Source organism: Felis catus, chromosome A3, assembly GCF_018350175.1.
Source record: "Felis catus isolate Fca126 chromosome A3, F.catus_Fca126_mat1.0, whole genome shotgun sequence".
Lineage (NCBI taxonomy): Eukaryota > Metazoa > Chordata > Mammalia > Carnivora > Felidae > Felis > Felis catus.
Window position 1 is genome coordinate 120,079,032 of NC_058370.1, and position 20,320 is coordinate 120,099,351.

A 20,320-nucleotide genomic window follows, 5' to 3' on the forward strand; every position below is an offset into this window, starting at 1 on the left:
GAAGGTATACATTAAATGAGAAGTTGCAGAAATGAGTTGCTCCCACTGCCTGTTTGAGGTCATCACTACTGCCGGGACCCCGAAGCTGATCTGCCTACTTTGTCAGAACAGATTTCGCATGAGATCCTCTGGCCGGAAGGCCACTGCTGGCTAAGGTGGCAGCTGAACAGTCCCTGTGGGAGATGTTTGCCTGGCCAAGAACCATAAAACACCAGAAGAAGCCTAGCACTGTGAAATAAAAATAGGAGAACAACACGTTAGGAAGCAGAACAATGAGAAAGAAACTTTAAAAATAGGTCAATTTAATTTTCCTAGAGGACCAAGGATAGACTTCCATGGTTCCAAGCATGCTTCCATGCTTCCATGCTTCCGAGAAACAGAGGTTATGAAATGGTCAACAGTAATTAAAATGAAAAATATGGTTGTTGAACAAGCTCATTGGATAGGTTATAGCAAACTGGATATAACTGTGAACAAATTAGTGGACTAATATAGGGTGAGAAATTCTCTCAAAACTCAGCATCAAGAGATAAGAGTTTGAAACAAAGGTTGAGGCATTTAGGACCATGTAGAAGTTACAATATTTATCTAATAGGAGTTGCAGGAACTGAAAAAGTGCAAGCCCTTAAGTGTAAAGAGCCTACTACATGTCAAGAAGAATATATTTTAAAAGGAACAACACAAAACAACACCTATATACATCCCGGTGATAATGAAGAAGAGAAATTCCAAAGAGATACCAGAGAGAAAAGACTGATGGTCTACAAAAGAATGAGAATCCAGATAATATTAGATTTAATCTCTGGTTTTAAGAAAACAGTAGCACAGTGTCTTAAAGATGCTGAGAGAAAATAAATCAGAACCTAAATTCTGTTTCTGCCCACACTATCTTTCAACAGTGAGGGCACTCATAATAACATTTTTAGACTTGAAGGACTTTGACAGCCCTTTGCTGAAAGAACTAATTTAAAGATAGATACACTGCAGTAAGAAAAAAAACAAAAAATGAACCAAGAAGGTAGCAAGAGGATAAAAGAGAAAAGAAGAAGCAGAGAAAGCAGGAAAACAATGTTAAATCTGAGTAAACATTGGTTGTAAAAGAGAAAATGACTTTTAGCAAGTTGTAACTTTAATCAGTAAAGATAACAACATGGGATTTGTGCTTAGGTGGAGTGAAAAGGAAATAAAAGCGTGCATAGGATTGCAGGAGGAGGATGATAAAATGTAATCAACTCTATAAGAAAATATGCGCATTAAAAATGAAAGGGCAGGGGCGCCTGGGTGGCGCAGTCGGTTAAGCGTCCGACTTCACCCAGGTCACGATCTCACGGTCCGGGAGTTCGAGCCCCGCGTCGGGCTCTGGGCTGTTGGCTCAGAGCCTGGAGCCTGTTTCCGATTCTGTGTCTCCCTCTCTCTCTGCCCCTCCCCCGTTCATGCTCTGTCTCTCTCTGTCCCAAAAATAAATAAACGTTGAAAAAAAAAATTAAAAAAAAAAAAATGAAAGGGCAGCTACTAGAATTCGATATAAAATCTAGACCCTTAGAAGGGAACAAAACGTAAGAGACTCTTAAATATGGAGAACAAATGGAGGGTTACTGGAGGGGTTGTAGGAGGGGGGATGGGCTGAATGGGTAAGGGGCATTAAGGAATCTACTCCTGAAGTCATTGTTGTACTATATGCTAACTAACTTGGAGGTAAATTAAAAAAATAAATTAAATAAAAATTAAAAAAAAAGAAATCAAAAGAAAAAAAGAATAAATCAGTCATTCAAAGAAAAAAAAAAATCTAGACCCTTAAAACTATTAGAAGAAAAACTGTAACACACACAAACTGGAACAATCCAAAAGGAGACGTGAAAGTAGAAAAAAAGAAGACCATGGTAAATACAAAGCACAAAATAAGTTGCTATGAATAAATTTAAACATACATATCAATAATTACAATAAATGAAAATGAATTAAACTCACCTACTTAAGAGGTAAAAACTCAGATTTAACAAAACAACAACAACAACAACAAAAAGCACACAGTATAGTGTTTTAGGCAAGGATTCAAAAGTTGACAAAGGGACAAAAAAGGCAGTATAAAATATTAATATGAGACAAAACAAGGCAAACAACATTGGAAGGGACAAAATGGGAGTTCAAAATGCTACCAAAAGGTATAATTTACAAGAGTTGCTCTCAGTTGTGAGCCTATTTGTCTTGCTTTTAATAACTGCATGTCTATTTATGTATGTGTATAAATATATACATTTTGAAATTATTGTGGAGCCTTTCTCCATGGTGTCCCTCATTCTGCACTTGTGACCTTCAGTCTGTTCTAAGTATAGCAGTCACAACGATCCTATGAGACACCTCACATCCTTGCCCGTTCCACACACTCCTCCGGCTTCCCACCTCATTTGGGGTGAAGGCCCTACACCACCCAAGCTCTGCTGCCTCCTCTCTCCTCTTTGCTCCGCTCCCAGCACACTGTACTTCTTGCCATTCCTCCCACTGACTCTGCTTGTGAAGCTTTTTCCTTCCAGTGTCCCCATGCCCCAGCCCCTCCTCTCCTTCTGGCCTTGCGTCAGAGTGGAGCATTCCCCGACCCCAGTGCAGTAAAAGTAGAAATCAGCAACAGAAAGAAGAAATAACCTGTATACACATCTGGAGTTCTAAACTTATGGGGTAAAGATAATGGATAATCAAAATTATCAAAATTAAATGACTGGAAAGCACATGTCTAAGCCTACGTCCTTAAATAATACACAAAGGAAGAATTATTATACCCTTAAGTATATAATTTAGCAAAAAATTATAGAAAATAAACAAAATGAGATTTCAACTCTGAAACTGAAAAAGTACAACTAATAAACCTAAAAAATATGACTAAAAGAACTTTATGCTGATGAGTCAGAAGACCTAAATGAAACGGACAATTTTCTAGGAAAACAGATACTAACAAATTTAGTATAAAAGGTAGAAAATCTGAATAGGTTACAAACCAGTCATAAATATTGGAATGAGAATCACAGATCTACACACTAAAGAAAACCTCAAGCTCAGACTGTTTTACAGGTGTTGTTCTCTCAAATCTTCAAGAAATCGATAATTTTCATTTTATACCTGCTATGGTGGAGCACAAGAAAATACTGGAACCCATCTAACCAATTTTACTAGGCCAGCATAACTTCCATCTACAAATAGGCACCAGAAAACACCAGAAAAGAAAACAATAAGCCATCCTTACTTAAGAATATAGATGCCCAAGGGGCATCTGGGTGGCTCAGTCGGTTGAGCTTCTGAATTCAGTTAAGGTCATGATCTCACAGTTCATGAGGTTGAACCCCATGTGTGGCTCACTGCTGTCAGCACAGAGCCTGCTTCGGATCCTCTGTCCTCCCTGCCCCCGGCCCCTCCCCTGCTCATGCTCTCTGTCTCAAAAATAAATAAATATGTTTTAAAAAGAATATAGATGCCCAAATCCTACATAAAAAAATTAGTAGTGGCACCTGAAAGGCTCAGTTGGTTGAGCTTCCAACTCTTGTTTTTGGCTCAGGTCATGATCCCAGGGTCATGGGATCAAGACCCCCATTGGGCTCTGCACTGAACATGGAGCCTGCTTAGGATTCTCTTCTCCCTCTGTCCCTCTGCCCCTCTTCCCCACTTGTGTGTTCTCTCTCTCTCTAAAAAAAAAAAAAAAAGTAATTTGATGCATGATGAGTAGCATTTATCTTGGAAGCACAAGAATAATTCAACTTCTGAAGTTCTGTCTGTTGCTCCAACTTAAAACTGCTGGCTTCAGCAACATGGTAGACTGAGCTAACTGTAGTCTCCCATCCCCAGTGACAGATAAGCATGTTGGATTAAATGTAACGACAACAAAACTAAAATGCAGAATTGAACTTGAATAAAAGAGAAATATCTGGCTATCAAAAATTAAACCCCAAATTGTGGTGTCCCAAGAGGTTTCAGACTGGATACTGGATTTAGGCCAGTGGTTGGGGTTTAATGCCCCCATGGCATGGGAAATCTAACTTGGATCCATTCAAGATGAATAGAACTGATATTTTTGTAAAGGCTGGGACTTTAGAAGAGCAGCCTCCTTGAAAAAGAGGGACTAAAAATACTCCAGTGGCTGGAGAAGGTACAAATGGGACTCCCATACAAAAAGCAGTCTCTGCTAAAGGTGAACTCATTATTAAAAATTGCAAACTGAGTTATGAAATTATCAGCAAGAGAAAAATAGGAGTTTTAGTGTGCCAACAACTTTAGAAAATTCTACATTTAAAAAGATAAAGAAGTACATTTAGGAAGAGTGACATTTTAGAACGGAACAAGCCAATATGAAAAAGAACTAAGTTGAGCTTCTAGAAATAAAAATATTAAGGTTCATTAGAGGTTAAATGGCAGATTAGAGACAGCTACAGCAAAAATTAAGAAATGGGAAACAGATCTGAAGAAATTAACCAGGATACAGAATATTGAACACAGATACAGGAAAATGGAAAATGTGAAAGGCAATTAAAGGATAGAGCAAGAAGATCAACTTAGAATTCTGTACTTAACTAATCTATTCAAGAGCAAAGAAGAAAAAAGATCTATTTTTGCAAAGATTCTTAGTGGCTTTGCCCCCATAGACCATTGCTGAAGGAACAATAAAGTATATACTTTTGGGAAAAAATAGATTGAAGCAATAAGGAAGAAATGGGATACAAGAAGAATTGGTAAATGTGGGTAAATGTAAATAAGCATCATGTGTAAAATAATAATAATAATCAACTAATTTTGGTGGGCTTGACATAAGATGCAGCTAGAGAACTAATCAACGATGACACGAATGTGGCTGAGGCATGAGTAGAGGGAAAGGATTTTAAGTTAACAGAGTGAGAGTACAGATGCTAATTAAGATTGTGGTAAGTGTTCATGTTAAAATAGTTAGTGGAGGTTCCTGGCTTGTCTGAGGATTTAATAGGCTTATGTTTCTGCTTGGATCCCCTCCGTGGTGGCTTGGAGCTCAGGATGATGGACTCAGAGAGAGTAATTTGAAGCGAACATGACAGAAATGGCCTCCGAGGCACCAATCCTGAGCTTTTTCCATTAGGCTGTTGTGCTCCCAAGTGTCAGGGCCTGTCAGCATGTGCCCTGAGCTGAGCTGAAGCCTGTGCTGTGCAAGCAATTAGCTTGAGGCTGATTGAAAATACCATCATCTGAGCTCAACAGCAGCAACAAAAATTGGGGGGGGTGTCTTAGTGCCTGGCCCACAGTTATCTGAGGAAAGCAAGTTTTAGCCCTGGTGCAGGAGCATACAGGGCAGCAGTAACAGCGCAAGGCACTTCTCCCTCCCTAACTTGGAGTCTCCTTCTCAGTTGGAAACTCTGTGTCCCCATCCCTCAGCCAGGCTTCTCCTTCACAACCTCCATGCTGGTGCTTGGTGTCCCCAGTCTGTTGCTGACTCCTTGCAAGAAGAATGTCTCACTGTCCGGGGCCGTCCCTCCTAATCTCTATGTGTTCTTTTCTCTGAGTGATTTTACCTGTTGAGAGGCTGTGTTATACTGTGAAAAGAATCAGACATGCCTAGTTTATATGAGCTTTAGTTTCTACACCTATAAAATTGAGACTGTTAACACCTAATTCATAAGACTGTTGGGAGGGTTAAATGAGCCTTACTTTGTGTGCAAAGCACCCTCAGGAACTTGACCCTACATTCTTTTTTTTTAATTTTTTTTTTCAACGTTTATTTATTTTTGGGACAGAGAGAAACAGAGCATGAACGGGGGAGGGGCAGAGAGAGAGGCAGACACAGAATCAGAAACAGGCTCCAGGCTCTGAGCCATCAGCCCAGAGCCCGACGTGGGGCTCGAACTCACGGATCGCGAGATCGTGACCTGGCTGAAGTCGGATGCTTAACCGACTGCGCCACCCAGGCGCCCCCAATTTTTTAAAATTATTTTATTTTTGAGAGAGACATAGTGCAAGCTGGGGAGGGGCAGAGAGAGAGGAAGACACAGAATCTGAAGCACATTCCAGGCTCCAAGCTGTTAGTCCAGAGCCCGACACAGGGCTCAAACTCATGAACTGCGAGGTCATGGCCTGAGCCAAAGTTGGATGCTTAACTGACTGAGCCACTCAGACGCCCCGACATTACATTCTTAATAACCACTGCTTCTAGTTCAGGAAAAAAAACAAATAACAAAAAGCAACCACTAAAAAAGTGGACTCAAAGAGTATAATTGCCAGAAAAGGAAAACAAAATGAGAAAAAGATAAAACCTAAAAAGTAAGAAAAGATAAAGATGTAGGGAAAATAATGACATAAATAATAAACCAAGTGATATAATAAGGTATAGAAATAAGTAAAAGTATATTAGTAATCAGCAAATTAAATTTTCCAGATAAAAAGCAGCAGTTGTCAAATAGATATTAAAAATTTTTTTTTTTTTACATTTATTTATTTTTGAGAGACAGAGACAGAGCACAAGTGGGGGAGGGGCAGAGAGAAGGAGACACAGAATCCAAAGCAGGCTCCAGGCTCTGAGCTGTCAGCACAGAGCCCGACGAGGGGCTCGAACTCACAAACTGTGAGATCATGACCTGAGCCAAAGTCGGACGCTTAACCGACTAAGCCACCCAGGCGCTCCTTGTCAAATAGATACTTAAAAAAAAAATTTTTTTTTAAGTTTATTTTGAGAGGAGAGAGAGAGAGAGCACGTGCATGCACAAGTAGGGGAAGGGCAGAGAGAAGGAGAGACAGAATCCCAAGCAGGCTCCAGGCCATCAGTGCAGAACCTGATGTGGGGCTCGAACTCAAAAACTGTGAGATCACGACCTGAACCAAGAGCCAAGATCAAGAGTCAGATGCTTAACTGACTGAGCCACCCAGGCGCCATTTGATAATAATCAAATGGTTATTATTATTTTTCTATTTGACTTCATGCTGCTTATAAGAAACAGTAAACAAACAAACAAACAGAAAGGTTGAATGTTAAGGATAAAAAAAGACATACCATGCAAAGTACCAACCAAGAGAAATTTAGTGAAACTATATTAATTTCAGAAAATAGTTTCAGGGCAAAAATTTTTACCAGAGAGGCTAAAATGGTACATTTTACACTATGCTTGATCACAATAAAGTTGTTTTTTGTTTTTTTAACCAGAGCTAGTTTGCCAAAGGTAGAGGATGCAGTTAACAATTCTCCACATGGGGCACGTGGGTGGCTCAGTTGGTTAAGTGTCCAACTTCGGCTCAGGTCATGATCTCACCATCTGTGGGTTTGAGCCCACATCAGGCTCTGTGCTGACAGCTCAGAGCCTGGAGCCTGCTTCGGATTCTGTGTCCCCTCCACTCCTCTTTGGCCCTCCCCCGCTCGTGCTCTGCCTTGCTCTGTCTCTCAAAAATAAATAAGTGTTAAAATTAAAAAGTTCTCCACAAATACACCTTTACTAATGTAGCTGTAAAATACATAAATAATAGAGGCACAATAAGAAGTTGAAAAATACGTTGTTAAAATGGGTAATTTTAACACGCTTCCCTCAACAACTGTTAGAATCATTAGACAAAACACAGACCATAGGAAGTTTGAGTGTATCCATTAATTACACATTTTTTTCAAACACAAAAAAAAATTGACCACATTAAGGAAGCCTCGAAAGAATTAGTATCACAGACTATATTCTGTGACTATAGTACATTTGACTTAAGAATCAGTAACGGAAAGATGACAAGAAAACTGGTACGTTGGTTACTGAAAACTTAGTTGAAATGAACAAATTCCTAACACAATCCTTCTTACCAAAACTGGTTCAAAATGGAATAAAAACCCCAAATAGTGGTATAATCATTAAAGAATTTGAATTAGTAGCATAAAATCTTTACAAAGTAAACAACCAGGTCCAAATGACTTGACATGAGTTTCAACAAGCACTCAAAGAAAAGATGAATTCCAATATTATGTAACATTTCCCAGATTCCAGAAAAAATAATGAGCATTCCAGTTTCATTCTTGAGGCCAGAAGAACCTTGATACCAAAACCTCATAGGACAGCAAGAAAGGAAACTTATAAGATGTTTTCATGAACAGAAATAAAAGCCTAAACAAAATACTATAAAACTGATTCCAGCAGTGTGTACAAAAGATACTACAGCCTGATCACCCTGGTTTTATTCCAGCAATTAGAGATAAATTATTATAACAACCAAATTCATAGATTGATGGATTAAGTCCATATAATCATCTCAAAAGACTTATAGAGGACATTTAATAATACCCAATATCCATTGATAATTTAAATACACACACACACACACACACACACACACACACACACACGTATACACACACACCCGAAAACAGTTTCAAAACAAAAAACCTTAGCAACCTAGAAATAGAAGGAACTTCCTTAACCTAATATAGGATATTTATAAAAACTGATAGTATCTATTATTTTTACTGGTGAAATGTTGAAATTATTTAAGATTGAAAACAAAACAAAGAGGCTTGCTATCACTGCTTCTGTTCAGCATTTTATCGGTAGTCCCATGCCGCATAATAAACAAGGAAAAGATGTTTGAATTGAAAGGAAACCAAATTGCCATTATTTGATGATGACTGTCAGTGTAGGAAGCCTGAAAGAATCTCCAGATAGATCAGTAGAACTAAAAACTTCTTTGTATCAAAGGACATAAACACAACATAATGAAAAGGCAAACGATGGAATGGGAGAAAATATTTGCAAATTGTATATCTGATTAGGGGTTCATATCCAGAATTTATAGAACTCCTGTAACTCAGCAACAAAAAACAAGCAACTCAATTGAAAAATAGGCTAAGGACTTGAATGGACATTTCTCAAAGATGATATAAAAATGGGTAGCAAGTGGCAGACAACCTCTCCTTTGCTGTCCAGCTTGCTGCTTCCTTGTGATGTATTCAATAAAACTTTTATTTCCTTAAAAAAATAAGTGGCTGGGGCACCTGGGTGGCTCAGCTGGTTAAGCGTCCGACTTCTCGGCTCGGGTCATGATCTCACAGTTTGTGAGTTCAAACCCCGCATCAGGCTCTGTGCTGGCAGCTCAGAGCCTGGAGCCTGCTTCAGATTCTCTCTCTGCCCCTCTCCTGCTCATGCTCTGTCTCTCTCTGTCTCTCAAAAATAAATAAACTTTAAAAAAGTAAATAAATGGCTAACAAGCATATGAAAAGATATGACATCACTAATCATTAGGGAATTGCAAATCAAAACCACAATAAAATATTCCTCACATATATTAGGATGGTTAGTTTTTAAAAAGAAGTGTTGGTGAGCGTGTAAGGAAATTGGGACCCACCTTTGGTGGAATGTAAAATGATGCAGCCACTATGGAAACCAGCATGAAGGTTCCTTAAAAAATTAAAAATAGAATTACCAATGATTCTACTTGTGGGTATATACCAAAAGAAAGCATAGTCTTGAGATACTTGTACACCCATGTTCGTAACAGCATTATTTACAATAGCTGAAACTTGGAAGCAACTCATGTGTCCATTGATGGATGAATGGGTATGCAAAATGCAGTATATATGATGGAATATTTTTCAGCTTTGACAATGGGAGAAATTCTGATACATGCTCCAACATGGATGAACCTTGAAGACATTATTCTAAGTATCTGAAGCCAGTCACAAAAAGGCAAATACTGTAGGATTCCACTTATGTGAGGTTATCTATAGTAATAGATAGTAGAGAGTTCATAGGACCAAAAAGAAGACTGGTGATTGCCAGGGGCTCAGGGCAGGGGGAAATGAGGGGTTGTTTAATGAGTATAGAGTTTCAGATTGGCAGAATGAAAAAATTTTGGAGATTGTTTGCACAACCATGTGAATGTACTTTACTGGTAAACTGTACACTTTAAAATGGTTAATGTGGTGGGAAGCCTGGATGGCTCAGTTGGTTACACATCCAACTCTTGATTTCAGCTTAGGTCCTGATCCCGGGGTTGTAGGATCAAGCCTCTTGTCAGGCTCCATGCTGAGCGTAGAGCCTAGTTAAGATTCTTTGTTCCTCTCTCTCTCTCTTTTCCCCTCCTCCCTCCCCTGCTCTCACACTCTCTCTCTAAAATTAAAACCAAACCAAACAAAAACTTCCTAAAAAAATATGACTGTTAGTCAAAAACAAGTGAAGTAGGAGTTATTTGCAAGATCTAACTTCCATAGGTCTTCCACAAAAAAATATAAACAACTCTTACAAATCCATAAGAGAAAGGCAACCCTATGTAACACTACACCAAAGACAGGAGTAGGCATTTCACAGAGGAAGAAACCAACTGGCTTGTAAATATTGGAAAAGATGCTCAATCTTTTTGGCAGTCAGGGTTGCAAATTAAAATCATTTATCACCCATTAGATTGGCGAATGTTAAAATGTCTGACAATAACAAGGGTTAGCCAGAACGTGGAGATTTAGGAAGTCTCTCACACAGCTGATGGGAATGGAAATTAGTGTAACCACTATGTAAAAACAAGTGGCGAGTGCCTAGTGAAATTGAATGTGTATAACTCGATCCAGTAATTGCACTCTGATAAACTCTTACACATGGCTACCAGGAGACTTAGACAAGAAAGCTTATGGCAACACTGTGATAGGGGAAAAAATGGAAACAACCCAAGTGTTTATTAGCAGTGGAATGGATTATGATATAATTAAGCAATGACATACAGTCAGTTGGTGAAAAAATGAATGACATGTATCAATAGGGATGATTTGTAATGTCATTTTAAGTGAGAGCAGCAAGTTGTAGAAAAATATATCTATGTAAGTCTATATAGGTTTTAAATGTATTAAATCATGTATTTATGCATAATCACGAAAGTAGTAAAATCAAGGACATGATTAATACAAAATCCAGAATACAGGTTACCAGCAGAGGAGCAAGTGAGGTGGGAGGGGGCTCTTAGCCTAAGATCCCACAGCAAGGCTTCAGAGTGACAACCATATTTCGGTTTCTCAGGCACGCTAGTGGGTAGGTGGGTATTTATTTTATAACTTTTTAAACTGCACATACACATTTTATACACTCTGATATAGACTTCTTTAATCGTACCCTGTAGTATTTTGAAGAAATGGTAGGAAATGTTTTGAAATTGACTAATGTGGATTAAGGTATCGAAAACGGGCGAAGTTTGAAAATCATCACCTCAGAGTGTTTAGAAGAGATTTACTTTTTTAGGTTAAGGCTTCTCCATATATTTATCAGTTTTAGAGTCCAAGTGAGGGGAAAGGTACAGAGACAGAAAGTGGCATCTCTTGCAGAGTATTTTACACCAGGTGTGGAAGACACCAGTCCCTGCGCCTCGCCTGCCTTTCTTCCTTCCTCACTCCCTTCTTCACCTCTGTAAATATTTGGTGACTGACTGCCAAGTCCTGGGCATTGTCCTACAGGTCCGGGAGCCTGAGAGGTAATGTCCCTATCTTGGTGCTTAAAGCCGTTTTTGGATTCATGCTTACAGGCTTTATTAATCTTAGCCTCCTAAACTAACTAGATAGCAAAATTCACTTCAGGTCCATATCATAATTTATCTTTGTAAGGAAGCCATTTATTTACATATTTAGACAACCTAACTGAATGCATGTCTTTAAAATTTTCGGAGTAAGGGCGCCAGGCTGGCTCAGTCAGTAGAGCATGCAACTCTTGATCTCAGGGTCGTGAGTTCAAGCCCTACGTTGGGTGTGGAGCTTACTTAAAATAATAAACAAATAAATAACATTTTCAGAGTAATATATCCTCTTTGGTTCGGTCCTAGCCCTTAGTTAATATTGTAATTCCTGAATATGTACATTTATTCTCAGTCTTTTTCCCTTTCCATACATGTCAAAACTCATGATATGTTCTAATCATTTAGAATTGACTTTGATGTATTAATTTTACCTCCCTATCTATATTTTTGAGACTCAAAGTTGGATCTGATCTTAAGCCTTGACTTTAAAGCAGTATTTTCAAATGAATTACAAGCACACTACTAGAGATTATTAGGTGGTACAGAGGGAGCCATTTTTTATTTTAATAGTTATGTAGTTATTTTAATGTTCATTATAAAATATACATGTGAAACCTGTGATTTCATGGTTGTTTTTGCTCAGGATGCAGCTAAAGCAGTCTATATGATAATCCATCTCATAGACTACACGAATTAATGGCCCAGGGGGTTCTCAGACAGCAAAATATCATGAAATTAATACATGGATCACAGATGTAGTGTTTAGTTGTAAAGGTGAATTAAGGTATTCTCTGATGTCCTCTCTTTCCTACTTGTGTTGTAACTCAAGAAATAGGTTTATCTGGTTTGATCAGGAAAAAGCAGTCTAGAAAATTCATCTAGGCCAGTTGTTCAAAAAACATATTCCATTATGGAACAGATCCTGGAACTATACACATGATTAACATGTAGATCCTACCTTTCAGGAGCACCAGTTTCACAGAAATAGGCATGAATTAAAAAGTGCATGATAGCATCGTTAGCATAACAGTGGAAGTTTGTGCACAGTAAGTGGGTAGCTTGGAAAGGTGGTCTCTGGCTTATGAAACTGTGAGAAAAGTCTGCCCGGAGCAAGACTTGCAAGCAGTCTTGAGAGATGAGCAGAAAATTTACAGAAAAATAGACTGGCAAAAGGTGATCTCAGAAAGGCACACGCCAAGGTACAGAGACCTAAGAGAACACGGTGTTTGGGGCTAACTGAGCAGCTTGTCATTTATGCTAGTGTGAGGAGAGGCGGGAGCCAGGTAGGAAAGCTTTTATGTGGAATGTGATGGTGGGTACTTAGATCTTATTCTATAAGTGATTAGGAGTCTTTGAAAGATGTTAAACAGAGAAGTGATGTGAGGTCTGGGGACAGTGTAGAAGTCAGAGGGGAGGATCAAGTCACATTTCAGCCTGTTGGGCAAAGGGGAAATGGAGAGCACTTAGGGGGGATTTTCAGGTTTTTGCTTTGTTTAGCTTCATACGCTTTTTAGGAAATACTACATTTAGGCTTTGCTCAGAATTTAATGTGTTGAAGGGGTTAGTGGTAGGTGATTTGGAGCCAATATATGAAGTTTCTGAAGAAATTGGTATTATTTAGTCCGTGTTATAAACAAGGTGTTAATTAACTTTCCCTTCATAGTCTTAAAGGCAAAGAGTTTTGCTTATTTTGTGTTAAATACGTACAAGTAGCATATAAAAAGTTAAGTGGAGATGTGATATCGATAAGGCACATGGCTGCAAACAAGTTCTGTTTTTCAATTAGAGTGCTACATATGGTAATATGTTGCAGAGAGAGTAGAATGAAATATTTACACCTTTTTGCATTTAACATCCTGCCAAGAAAATTTCAGACAAATATGTTATTTAAAGGGAATTGGGTGGGCAATAAAATCAATATATGAAGAGCTTCCTTTATATATGGGTTTCCAATGTGAATGTTCTGAATAATTTAATTGTGGCATATTGTTTACTAGTGTGTATATTTACTGATACATCTTAGACTTGATAGTCTTTGGATTTGGCGTGTGTGGTTCTACCTTACAGAGAAATGTATTAGTATGCCAACTTATTCTTGTACCTTCCGCATATCTGAATTTACAGTCACGGGTCTGATGCTGACTGCCTGTCTATGTGAGGGCACTCATCTGTGTCTGTATACATAGCCAGACCCTTAGCACCAAATGTTCTGCCTCACGTTTATTTTGGGAATATTCTCTTAATAGGCATGTTTTGGGATGTGACTTCGTCAGCTAATTTGCTAACATTCAAAAGCCACGAGCTCTCAGCATTATCTTAGCCTTTTAGTATTTTAGTCCACCAAAAATTTCTGACTCTGATTGGGAAATTAACTGTAACATCTTACCAAAAATGATCCAGAAGCATCAGAAGAGAGAGTTCATGCAAAGGGCACAGAGAGATGTTCAAAAGGAAAGTTAACGTTAACTTTATAGTCTGACTGCATGGTAGAAATGAGGGAGTAAGTATAGAAATGAAGGACCACAAATGACCTTGGGACAACTGTAGGTCCCATTCTGTAAGGCCCGGTAAGGTTGATTATAATGCAACTTAGCTTGTATTTAAAAGATATTTTCTTTAGTTCTTGTCACCAAGTTCTTTGGAAATTCCTTTTCATTATTTTGAAGATTTAATTTCTTATTTCCTTATTTTCTACTTTGACACAGAAATCCCCTGCAAAGAAGCTGAGCCATGCAATTAGTAAATCTTTGGGGTGTGTACCCACCAGAGAACCCCCACATCCTGTTTTTCCTGAGCAACCAGAGAAACCACTTGACCTTGCAAATATAGTGTAAGTATACACCTGGATATGGATATGGATTATACTGAAATGGAGACCTTGCTGAATTCTTTTGGATCACAGCCAACTTACCTAACATGAACATTTAACCCTCTGGTTTTTACTTTACTTTGGGGGAGCTTAAGACTTCAAGATTTTGGGGCACCTGGGTGGCTCAGTCAGTTGAGCGTCCGACTTTGGCTCAGGTTGTGATCTCACAGCTTGTGAGTTTGAGCCCCGCGTTGGGGTCTGTGCTGGCAGCTCAGAGCCTGGAGCCTGTTTCAGATTCTGTATCTCCCTCTCTCTTTCCCCCTCCCCTGCTCATGCTCTGTCTCTCTCTGTCTCAAAAATAAATAAACGTTAAAAAAAAAAAATTAAAAAAAAAAGACTTCAAGGTTTCATTTATTTAAATCACCATAAATATTTACATGGAAGCATATAGCTCCTGAGCCCTGAAGTCTAAGTGATAATGATCACAAACAGAAACATTAATTAATATATTGAAGAGTAATTATTGAACTGGTTTTAGCAAGGTTACCTTTTGTTGTTAGCGTGTTCTTCCTTAAATCAGCGGTAGTGATCATTTCTTCTCTATGGCTGTAATGCCCACAGAGGTGTTTAAAACTGGTTCAGACAACATGGAAATGAAAATCAACTTAATTTGTTGGTTTTTTTATTTTTATTTTTTGTATTGAGAGAAAATTAGGAAACACAAGATTGTATTCTGTAAACAAAACTGGTGTTTTATTTTTACTTTCTTTGAATATTCATGCTAAATGAAAGAAAGCCAGACAGGATCAAAAAAGAGAAGTAGAGAAAGAGGAAGAGTAAGGAAGAGGAGAAACAATGAAACTTTAAGATTCAGCCTCTAAACTGGTTTCTTCACTTTGAATTAAATGGTGATGTTATGTGTCCTCCTGGATAAAGTCAGTAGGCTTTTGATCATTAGTCTTTCTCGGGTGTCGAGAAGTTTTTCTGTTGGAATAGACATCTGTTTTCTTTAACCTCCTTAAAAAAGCAGTTAGGGTTCTTGATCTTTTATTTTCTTTCTCATTCAATAATCTGAAAAACTTCTTTTAAAATGATACATACCTATAGATTAAAAATTTTAGAATAAAAGAGCATAAAATGAAATGCAGCACATTCAACACACTTCGTTGTGTGTTGTCTGGCTTTTAGATTTGCTGGCAGATACTTCGATATCTCTGATGTATTCAGAGCCCCATTTTTTGACTTCCCAATTTTGGACACTGTTGAATTCCTTCTGTTGTGTAAGGAACCAGTCTCACTTACAACTCTACGTATCAACCCATCCCAGTTTTTCATGATTATATTACCATTTTTAAAGTTGATTACCTGTTATTTTATTTTACTTTTACCTTTGTAATTTTAAATACTAATCCTAAACCTCTGTATCTTGTAACTTCTTTTGACTTGCACTGTGTGAACTGAGGAAATTAGTACCTTCTCTCTACTTCTCCCTTCTCTTTTTGCCTCCTGACTTCTGTCATCTATCTTTTGTATTGTCAATGCTGATATTTCTGTTCTCTTCAGTGACCATAACTAAGTCTTCTGAGATTCATTAAGGGTCAAATCTAAAAGTTGAAAACCCGACAGCAGCACTTACAGTTCATGTTCGTTGCAGAGTCAGTGCGCTTCGGTTCTGTGAACTCTTCCTCGTGGTGCCGGCGCCCCCGTCCCTGTGCAGGTACCTCCCGTCGGGGTGCAGGGGGGTCGTCTCCCGTACACACCACTGATTGCTCAAAATCAGGCCTGTTGACTTTATAACTGGGTTGACTTTCTTGTACTGTTTTTTTGCTCGTCTTTTGGTTTCTTCTTCTTACTGGGAAAAAAATAGATACTTTTGTTCCCCACTGTGTTCCATAGTGAATTTTACCTATTGCTTGTAATCCACTTTTTGATTAAACTTTTCAACCTTTCCCCTTTTTGGTTAGTGTTTGTTACATTTTTTGATTAAAAAAATTTTTTTTTTGCTCCTCCAGTATTGTAGTGGTTTTCTCATTCTCTCTCTCTCTCTCTCTCTCTCTCTCTCTCTCTCTCTCTCTCTCTTAGTTTTGAAGATGTCCCTTTCACTAATGTTTTTAGTTTATGTAGAATGGACTTTTGTGTATGGTGTGGTATAGAATATCCAGTTCTCTTTCTCTCTCTCTCTTTGCATTTGAATAATAACTTGTGTCAGGGCCATTTATTGGGTGATCAGTCATTTCTCCACTGACCTACATTGCCACGGTTGTCGTAAATGAAGTGTCCAAATGTGCATGGTCTGGTTTTGGACTCTCCTGTTCCTTTGGTCAAATTGTCTATCCTTATACCAACATCATGCTATCTTAATTACTATAAGGGATTAGGTAATTTTTTTTTAGAATGTCTTGTGTATTTTTTTGCCCTTTGCTCTTTCATATAAATTTTATTGACAGTTTATTGAGTCCCTCATAAAATTTTGTTGGGATTTTGACCTGAAATTCATGGAATCAAAAAATCAAATAGAGAAGAATTGACATCTTTATAGTATTAAGTCTTCCATGTCATGAATGTGTTATATCTTTGCATTTATTTAAATATCATTTTGTGCTGAGGTATCTGGGTGGCTCAGTGGGTTAAGCATCCAACTCCTGATTTCAGCTCAGGTCATGGTCTCATGGTTGTTAGATCAAGCACCACATCGGGCTTTCTCCCTCTCTCTCTGCCCCCTCCCCACTTGCCCACTCATTTTCTCTCTCTCTCTCTCTCTCTCAAAATAAATATTAAAAAAGTAAATATTAGTTTGTGCCTTTCATTAAAACTTCATAGTTTTCCCCAGAAAGTTACTATATATGATAGATTAATTCTTAGGTACTTAAAAAAATTTTTTTTATGTTTATTGTTTTTGAGAGAGAGAGACAGAGTACGAGCAGGGGAGGGGCAGAGAGAGAGGGAGACAGAATCCGAAGCAGACTCCAGGCTCAGAGCTGTCAGCACAAAGCCCGATGCAGGGCTCGAACTCACAAACTTTGAGATCATGACCTGAGCCAAAGTCGGACACTTAACCGACTGAGCCACACAGGCACCCTGATTCTTTGGTACTTTTAAAAATTCTTCTGTATATTTGTTGCTGTTGCAAATGGTGTCCTTTTTTCTACAGGTTTTTTTGAGATATAATTTACATATGATAAAGGCACCCACTTCAAGTGTACAATTGAATGAGTTTTGTCAAATGCATACACAGTCATGCAAATGGTATCTTTATTGAATTATGTTTCTTAACAGTGTGTTACTGGTATGTGGAAATGCAAATTGTTTCTGTATTTTAATCCACTATCTAGTCATCTTGCCTCATTTGCTTATTAATTTTAGTAATTTGCACTCAGATTTTTTTGGATTTTCTAAAATAATTATATCACCTGCAAATAATGATAGTTTTATTTCTTCCCTCCCACCCCTTGTACTTTTATTTTTATTTTTTTAATCTTTATTTATTTTTGAGAGAAAGAGAGAGAGGCAGTGGGAGCGGGGGAAAAACAGAGGGAGAGAGGGAGACACAGAATCTGAAGCAGGCTCCAGGCTCCGAGCTGTCAGCACAGAGCCCAACACAGAGCTTGAACTCATGAACCGCAAGTTCATGACCTGAGCCGAAGTCGGACACTTAACCGACTGAGCCACCCAGGCACCCCTCCAGTGCAATATTAAATAAAAGTGGTTTAGTAGGCATTCTTGTATCGTTGCTGATCCCAAAGAGATGGCTTTCAGCATTTATTCGTATGTTATTTGATGTAGGTTTTATAGAAGAAATTGTTTATCAGGTAAAAGAGATTCCCTTGTATGCCTAATTTGCTAAGAGTGCTTTTTTTTGGGGGGGGGGGTCATGAATGAATGTTACCAAAGGTTTTTCTGCATTGACATGATCATATGAGTTTCTTTATTAATGTAGTGAATTACATTGTTTTTTAAACAACCATATATTCCTGAAATAAATACAAGTTGACTCTTCTTTTAATACATTGCTAGATTTCATTTGCTAATATTTTATTTAGACTTTGCCTATGTTTAGGAGTTCCAATTGTCCTGTAATTTCCCGGGGTTTTTTTGTTTGTTTATTGTTGTTTTGTTTTATTTTTAAGACAAAGTTTTCCCAGGGCGCTATCTTCAAAAAGCTGAAGAGCATTCTCTCTTTTTATATTTTTTGGAAGAGCTTTTCTAAAATTGAAATTATGTACTTGCTCTTTCAATATTTGGTACAACTCACCAGTGATGCTATCTCTGCCAAAAGCCTTAGTGGGAAAATTTTTAACTGTGAATTCCATTTTTAAAAGCAATTATAAGACTTCATTTTTTATTTCTTTTTGAGTCACTCTAGAACATTTTATATTTGTAGGAATTTGTCAATTTCATCTGTATTTTCTTTTTTTTTAAATTTTTTTTTAACGTCTTTTTTTTTAACGTTTTTTTTTTATTTATTTTTGGGACAGAGAGAGACAGAGCATGAACGGGGGAGGGGCAGAGAGAGAAGGAGACACAGAATCGGAAAGAGGCTCCAGGCTCCGAGCCATCAGCCCAGAGCCTGACGCGGGGCTCGAACTCACGGACCACGAGATCGTGACCTGGCTGAAGTCGGACGCTTAACCGACTGTGCCACCCAGGCGCCCCTCATTTGTATTTTCAAAGTTATTGGGACAAAATTCATGACGTTTTATCTACAGTATGTGCGCTAATGTCCCTTTTTCATTCCTACTCTCACATAATTATAGTTTTTCTCTCTTTTTTTTTTTCCCTCTTGAACAAATCTTGCCATAGGTTTGTCCCATCTAGTGGACTTTAAGAGGACCAACTTCTGGTGTTGACGATTCTCTTATTGTATGCATTGTATTTTTGAATATTATTTGTTTCTACTCTTTATTATCTCCTTTGTTACAATTTCTTCGGGTTTATCTTGCTACTCTTTTTTTTAACTTCTTTGAAGATACGGTTAGCGTATTCATTTCAGGTTTTCCCCGTCCTTATATAAGCATTTAAGGCTGTGAATTTCTCTAAGTAGTCCCTGAGTAGTGTCCAAGTTTTCTTATGTAATTTTTTTTTATTGTTCTTTGAAAAGTATACTTTCCTAATTTCCAAACATGTGAGGATTGTCTAGTTTCCTTTTTGTTATTAATTTTTAGTTTAATTTAATTTTGGTCTCAAAAGCGGTCTGCACTGTTCAGTTCTTTCAAATTTGTTGAGACAGGCTTATATGTAGTATATGATCCAGTTTTTATTATACTCTTAGTAAGCATGAAAACATTTATTCTATGCTTGTTTGGGTTTAGAGCTCATAGTGAATGAATGTACGTCAGGTCAGGTTTGTTAATCATGTTGCTCATATCTTCAAAACTATACATATTTCACTAGGAAGTTGAAAATTTGTTCTTACCTAGTAACTATTTATTCCTAATAATTCTGTATGTTCTCAAGTCTATTTTATCCACTACACCTCTTTTAATATCTTCTGCTATATTTGCATAGCATAACTTTCCGCACCCTTATACATTCAACCTTTCTGTGTCCTTAGGTGTTCAGCATGCTTCTTGTAAATTAAGAGCTGGATTAAAAAATGTCATCTGACAACCTGTCTTAACTGGCGAGTTTTTTCCATTTAAATTTATTATTATAATATTATTATTATTATAGTTAGTCATTATAAGTAAAATTGGCTTTCATTATTACAGTTAAAAGCATTACACCATGGTAATTGGATTTTTTTCTCCTCTCTTATTTTGTGCTATTTATAATATTTAAAAAATTCCCCTTTATTTGCATATCTTACTCTGGTCACCCTTTCCCCAGGAGTAATCATTCTAATTAGAATGCTCATTGTATATCTTTTTCCCAGTACATGTTCTTGAAAACTACGTAGTGTTTTGTACGTCCTTTTAAAAAATTTATGTAAAGTGGCCCTATGCAGATTATACCTATTCGTTCTCCCTGTGATGGACATCCAGTTGCCTCCGTGTAAAATGCTGCGGTAAAGACCTCAGATGTTTTTTCCCAGTGGAACAGGGTAAGACTTTCTTTAAA

At 37.7% G+C, this 20,320-nt stretch overlaps 1 protein-coding gene across 23 annotated transcripts in view; it reads left to right on the plus strand.

Moving 5' to 3' along the window:
• DTNB (dystrobrevin beta) overlaps nucleotides 1-20,320 on the plus strand; it is a 214,652-nt gene that overhangs the window by 83,885 nt on the left and 110,447 nt on the right. For all 23 annotated transcript variants that reach the window (XM_045054854.1, XM_019827822.2, XM_045054839.1 and 20 more), the window contains exon 8: nucleotides 14,160-14,284. In XM_045054854.1, the coding sequence (XP_044910789.1) occupies nucleotides 14,160-14,284 (125 nt within the window). The remainder of the gene's footprint in view (nucleotides 1-14,159; nucleotides 14,285-20,320) is intronic.